The following is a 7,500-nucleotide window of genomic DNA, read 5'->3' as shown; positions in this document are numbered from 1 at the left end:
GCGATAAGAAAAATTACATCATTGAATTATACGGGAAAAGATTAACCAGTATTTTCATGTAATTTAAAAGATTTAAAAAATCTAAGTTTTTTCGACTTGTGAACTAAATATTCTGAGTTACGTTTTATGGGCTTCCGGGAGAGATTAAATAACCCAAACTCTTCTTTAAGAAAAACTAATTTCGTATACAATGTTTTGGGAGGTGATAATATGTGTAATCTCTTAAGCTGAGATGGGACTTTGTTACAATGTTAATCCTTGTGATGGCGCCGTGAGAAAGATAAGGCATGTGCTAGGCGACTCTTACGAGCACCTGAATCTTGTGCTGGGTGAATCTTACGAACACCTGAATCTTGTCCTAGGAGCTTTGTCAAGCCGTTACACAAAGCTTCTGGAGAACGAAACGTTGTCACAACAAAATATCATTAGTTTCAAGTGTGGCTTTTTACCTAACAAGACGCACCTGAGGTGCGAGTGTAAGGGTAAGATCCCTCGGCTCTCATCTGGTGCTTCAGTAACCTGAATAAAATTCTCTGCCGGAATGCACGATGAGTTTTATGCGGTGGATGAGTAACTGTGTATGGTCTAACAAAACGGAAACTATCTTACCAGTACGTCAATACGTCTGCCACCATCCGACCGGCAGATCAACACGCCCTCCCTCATCAGGGCTACTCAGCAGTTATTTCACTGGAAGGATCAATACCATCTGGACTGAAGCTCTAGGTTAAAAGTAATACCCAGGGACCACGACGAAGGCGTCAGAAACCATAGACCCCGACGGAGCCACCTGAATAAAGGACGGCAACGCGAGAACCACACCAGTCAAAGTAACAGCACTAGAATGATTGATTTGGCCATCCCGAGCCAGATACCTTCTCAATTTATTAGTGCTACCGTCAGTCAATCAAAATTCTGTATACACGACCGACAGCCCAATTAAATCCATGTTACTTAGCGGAGGCAGTTCTAGAACACACAAACAACCTCAACTATCACTGACAGTAATTCACAAATTATTTTACCTCAAAGAACACATTATATGATACACATTACATAATAAATAAATAAATTCTCTCTCTCTCTCTCTCTCTCTCTCTCTCTCTCTATATATATATATATATATATATATATATATATATATATATATATATATATATATATATATATATATATATATATATATATATGCAATAAGATCACAGTAAACAGGTGATTTCAGAATATGCAAAACAACCACTCTGAAAGAATAGAGAAATTCCAAGCGCTTTCGTGACTACTCACATTATCAAGGAACTATGAAAGTAGAGCATCCAAGGAAGCTATATAAGGGGTCTGGCCAGCACCTCACTATCAGATCCCACAACGGTTAAACACGTGACGCGCGGCGAGCCAACTTGGATAGGTCCTTTGCACAACTCACCCCACAAACTATTCTACCCAAGAAAATTATTTGTCCAGTGTATTATTAAATTCTTCCCAAATTCTATTAATTATAAATGGATCTAATTTATATAAACCAAAGGAAATATTCATATTATTGTCAAAACTGCTTTTTATGAAACAAGATTCAATTATATTCCTGTCGACCATGGACTTGCTTGATACTACTTTCTCAACTTTTTGAAAATCAATTGGATGGTTAAAATCTCTTACATGAATAAATAGAGCATTGGAATCTTGTCCAGTTCTAATGCTATATTTATGTTGTTTTAATCTTAGTTCGAGATTTTTACCAGTTTGACCGTAATAAACTTTATCGCAAATTTTACAAGGAATCTTATAGACACATCCATCAGAATTTTGGGGGGAATTCTTTATCAAAAGTTTTTTTACTGTATCAAGATTTTTGAATACAACTTTAATATTAAAAGTCTTAAAAAGAGAAGGCATATCAACCAAGTTTTCATGGTAAGGGAGAACCAACATATTTTTAGTTGAATAAGGCTGGTTGTCCCTTTTTGTATTGTAAAAAGTATTTCTAGCAACTTTAAAAGATTTATCAATTACATTTCTTGGGTATTTTAAATCATTACCTATTTCATAAATTTTGGATATTTCCTCATCTATGAACTCAGGACTACAAATTCGTAAAGCTCTCAAAACCATTGATGAGAAAACAGACAGTTTGACTCTATCTTGATGTGAGGAATTATAGTGGACATAGGATCAGTTATTTGTAGTTTTTCTGTAAATTTTAAATTTGAATTCATTATTACCCTTAATAATTAAAACATCTAGAAAAGGCAATGAGTTATTTTCTTCAAACTCAACAGTAAAGTTTATAGAATGGGCTAAGCTATTTAATTTTCCTAGGAAATGGAAATATATATATATATATATATATATATATATATATATATATATATATATATATATATATATATATATATATATATATATATATATATATATATATATATATATATATATATATATATATATACATTATGCAAATATCGCGAATAAGGGATGCAAGATGCAAACCAAGCACGGTGGGAGTTGAATGATAGCTCTAGGCCTTTAATGTTGCAATCAACACATCATCAGGAGCTTGCAATGTTGCAGAAAAGAGGAGGAGGAGGTCCAAGCAGATACGATCACAAGGAGCGCCTGGTGTGAGACGGCGTCTCGGGGGGAACGATGATCCCAGAACAACTACCAAGAATGAAGACTTGTGGGAAAATCAAGCCTATACCATTTTCCAGCGAAATTCGGACGTGGAAGAGACAGAGAGTCGGGTACAGGCAGTAACATGATACCTAAACCCGATGATGCCATATTTCCTTTATCCACTCTTAAATTATATGATTAATTTAGTGATGAGGCCTCTATAGGCTAATGTAATATACCAAGTTTTATAAGTAATGCTAAGTTAGAGTTAAATAAAGAGTAATTTAGCTTGGTACCTACGATTTCGTTTATCGCAGTCTACACAAATTGACACCAGTAGACTTCCTTGTTGTACCAGCCTCCAGCATGGGTGATGCCCAGGCTTCAGTCACAAAAAAACACTTGTGCGTAGAGAGGCAGGCGACCGAACCTCGCTTAATCACGTCGGTTTACTAACACTTTATTTAACAAGGGTGACTTACCATACACTAAGTTAGTACAGTGAAGACCACTACCATTCGCTAATTACCTTAGAGAGTGATTGAGACTACTCTTAGCTGTCATGTTACGCAACGACTCGGCATCATCTCTCCTACACCAAAGCCGGTGTAGATCCAGTGACTCATACACGTATCTCATGATGCTCATAACTGGGATTTTCTACTGATTCCCTCACGATGGGAAGTGCTTGTTAACAGTACTACTGAATGCGCATTTATGTGTATATTACTGGCACTGGCCACTTGTGAAGGGTCTTCCACCGCCAATCGGTTCATCAGAGATACAACTACACCTGGTTCCACATCGGGCTTACACTGCCCGGTGTGGAACCAGAGGTAAGCAGTTCAGTTAGCAGGAAATGAGGGGAGTGCAACGGACAAGTGTAGTAGCAGCAGAAGCAACACACAGCAAGAGGCATTCTTGAGCTTCCCCAGCGCTCAGGCTGATGCCCAAAGCTGAGGTGTGACTCCAAAAGGATCCTGTAGTGCTTGCTGCCTTTGCACCTCCTGACATCGTCTGCTGGTATACAGCTGCCACACCCTTCGAGCCCACTGTGGGCGGGGTTTGTGGCAGCCCAAGATGCCTAGCTTCTCCTTCCGAGCCCTGTGGGGGGCGGGAATGAGGCTAGGCCTGGGGACAGCTGATCGCAAGAAGTACTTGTACCCCCCTCCCATAAAGACACTGGTCTGAGACACTCCCTCGACAGAGAGCTATGGCCGGGCCACCACTTGGAAAAGGCTCGGGCCGGGCGCTACTGGCGAATCTACAACAAAACAGGAAATGAGATGGCAGTTTTTTTGGACTGAATTCAACTAATAACTTGACTGGATAACTAACTGATCAGTCATACACCCACAAGATTTCCTTAACATAAAACTGAGAGAGGGAAAACAAGGAAATAAAGAAAATGATGGAGAGAGAGAGAGAGAGAGAGAGAGAGAGAGAGAGAGAGAGAAAGAAAGAGAGAGAGAGAGAGAGAGAGAGAGAGAGAGAGAGAGAGAGAGAGAGAGAGAGAGAGAGAGAGAGAGAGAGAGAGAGAGAGAGAGAGAGAAAGAGAGAGATACTAAGAAAAAAAACATTTCCTGGAAAGACTCATCATCTTGGACCATTAATTACCTCTATTAAAAATCCAAATTGAAAGCAAGGCCGATCGCCCTCTCATCCGACCTTGATTTCCTCAGGGTAGAAGTTCCAAGAAATTTTGAGAGGCTGTTTCTTCCCATAGACAGGAACAATGTTGCCGGCTTCAGCAAGCCTTCATTGACTTCTTCAGACTCATCATTACCAGATTTTGTTTAAATTGACATATGAACATCAAGAGGAAGAATTTAAAAAAAATGCATAATTATAATAATAATAATATATTAATTCTCCTATCATTACTAATACTAATATTCCTATTATTAATGATATATATATATATATATATATATATATATATATATATATATATATATATATATATATATATATATATATATATATATATATATATATATATATATATATATATATATATATATATATATATATTCAGGATTCTCTGTGGTAAAGCTTCGTGATCAAGCAACCTATAAAGAACACAGACTGTACCAGGTACTGTGCGTCCCAGACGCAGAAATCAATAAACAGTTTTGGAGCGAGTGCGAGGTGAATTTTTGGCTACATGTTTCATACCTTTCTCTGGTTTTCTTCGCTTTCTTGCCCCCTAAGTCACTTCGGAGAGCAGCCTTCAGTAGTGTTGGCTGGAGATCATATACCATGAGGTGGCGGGGGGGGGGGGTTAAAATATACGAATGGGGGTGTTTAGGGAAAAGAGTGACTGGAAGTAAAGTGAAAACCAATGCACAATTAGGAAACTCATTAACAAGGGAGAAATAATGAAAGAATATTTTTTTTTATATAATCCCAAGCTTTCCAGATGCTGAAGCCGGGGAAAATAAAGTGTATAATAAGCTGACCCCAGACAGTGATCCAACTGGCTCCTTCAATTCACAAAACGAAAATACCAGGAGTCAATCCATTAGCGAAGCCAGAGGTATGAGCAAGTCTCCTCACTCCTTCTGACTGTTCACACGTAATAGATTCTCTACGACAGCCCACTTCTGTGGATTACATCCTGGGGAAAGATAAAAACAAAGTAAGCAACACTGGTTGGCTTTTTGGATTATCCAGGGTTATTAACCCTCCGAGGCTAATTGTCCGAAGAAAATCTTTTTATTACTCGGTATTTACGCTCCTCTGAGGGGTGTAACATCCTCATTCCCACTCGCTCTCACTCGCCTTACACAATACTTTGCTGTCTTCATTAAGTCACAGCATAAAAAATGAATAAAACTGTGGTATTCCCACTTGTCCTGAGAGGTCGGTTCTCCTTACAAGCAAAAGTACTAAAAGAATGGAAAAATAAACACAAATGAAGGATGGGGTCCACCTCTGGTGTAAATTGTGGGACCCATAGCCTCGGAGAAGTGGATAAAAAGGCTTCAAGGAAGAATATTTGGATTTCTTCCTGAAGCCATTTGAATATTCCACTTCCCCTACCACCCCATCTTTTAAACTATTTTTTTTTTACCAAGTATATTGCGATTCTTTATTGACAACGTTTCACCCACACAGTGGGCTTTATCAGGTCATAAACAGATTTTTTGTGACTTGATAGAGCATCTGTGTTCGTTTTTCCAGTGTCGGTATTTTTTACCATTTATCTCCAATACTGATTATTATTATAATCATGGGGAGCGCTAAACCCGGAGGATTATACAGCGCATGTGGGGGGAGAAGGTGGAAGGTATTTAGGCTCAATTCAGGGAACTGGAGCACAGATCCAATTCCCTAGATCAAGAGCCCCTCACCAGCGTCAAAGAACCTCCCTTCAGGGGTCTCCAGTACTGCATGTGAAGAGCAGTTTAGTAACCAGTCTTGATATCATATCGCTGCCAAGTGGATATCGTATCATAGACGTGGGAGAGAACCAACATTAGAAAATTATGAAACTGGGTATTAATTTTTAGCTTTAAATTATTGCTCCATCATGAAAGGAATGGACACGAATGCATTCACTTCGGACACTTTTATTGAAGACGTTTCGGTCTTTGGACCTTGATCACTTGAAATAAATGTATCTGAAGTTATCAGACTTCAAGAACGGAAACGCCTTCAGTAAAAGTGTGATAAGTGAATTAATTCGTGTCCATTTTTCCTCAAGATTTTGGCAGTCATTCGTTTTCTTAGTGTTATAGTCCCGTCAGATTGTTCTCTGCTGTCGGTACTTGTGGAGAGAAAACCTCGCAGCGAGCGATAATAAATAATGAATTTGGTTTCTTCCTTGCATCTCACCTCCTTAATTTAAAAAAAGGATGGTGACAGCGGTCTTCCAGTTTCCACTTGCAGATTATGTAAAAGAGAAATCTACGTAGATTAAGAAATCAAAGTAACTAAATTTCCACCAGAAAACTTTGATAAACTGAGTAAATTTAGAAATAGACGGCTGATGGGATGCAATGTATACCTGGAGTATACCTGGAGGGTGTTCGAGAGTCAACACCCCTGCGGCCGGGTCCATGACCAGGCTTCGCGGTGGATCAGGACCTGATCAACTACTGGCCGCAAGTAGACCAACGTATGAACCACAGTCCGGCTGATTTTTAGGTAAATGGAAAGTAGTGATAATGACAGTAAAGAAAATGGAAATAGGAAAAAGATACAACGGAAAGCGTTCGCTGAAAACCTACGCAAAACAGAGTAAGTGTTTTTTCTTCTTGTATTTAGAAAAAAAAAGAATGATACTTCAAGTCGACTGTTGTGGGTCGCATTCTAGACAGGTGGAGACGACTGATCAATATTAATAACACCTGCCCCTGTTCACCTAGCAATAAATAAGTGCCATAGCAATAAAGATACCCAAGTGTCTTATGCGTCTTATTCATGAAATAGATGCCTCAGTATTAGCCAGCTATTGTAAGTCAAAAATAAGCCACATTCCTTGTTTGCATCTACCCTAGAGAAATTTTCCGACTCCGTCTCTACGTGAGTCACCGTCTCTGCCTGTCTCCGTTTGCGCCTGTCTCCCTCCATCACAGGTTACAAACTACCACTCGTATACCGAAAAAAAAATGTTATAGATAATTTACTGCCGGTAATTCCGGACAAAGAATTATTCTGGGAATTATAACACCCCAAGGAAGGGCAGGGAACGATAATTTATCCTAATTATAAAGGACTACGAAGGCTTGAGAAACCAAGAAGACAACTTCAGGAGGTGAGAGTGTATTTGGGAAATTGCTGGCTGCATGTTGATCCCTGGGTAGTCATGTAACTGATAGCTGAGTCAAGAATAATGCGAGGAAAAGAGAGGGAAGGGGAGAGAAAGAGGGAGTAAGGGAA

General features: G+C 39.0%; 1 protein-coding gene across 3 annotated transcripts in view; it reads right to left on the bottom strand.

The window, feature by feature from the left end:
- LOC128698817 (uncharacterized) overlaps positions 1-823 on the bottom strand; it is a 155,717-nt gene extending 154,894 nt beyond the window's left edge. For all 3 annotated transcript variants that reach the window (XM_053791224.2, XM_053791229.2, XM_053791226.2), the window contains exon 1: positions 610-823. In XM_053791224.2, coding sequence (XP_053647199.2) covers positions 610-635 — 26 coding nt within the window. In that variant the 5' untranslated portion in view covers positions 636-823. The remainder of the gene's footprint in view (positions 1-609) is intronic.
- Between the last annotated feature and the right edge of the window lie 6,677 nt (positions 824-7,500).

This window comes from Cherax quadricarinatus, chromosome 59, assembly GCF_038502225.1.
Source record: "Cherax quadricarinatus isolate ZL_2023a chromosome 59, ASM3850222v1, whole genome shotgun sequence".
NCBI lineage: Eukaryota > Metazoa > Arthropoda > Malacostraca > Decapoda > Parastacidae > Cherax > Cherax quadricarinatus.
The sequence above is the reverse complement of the archived record's forward strand: the minus strand, read 5'-3'. Positions and strand labels throughout refer to the sequence as shown.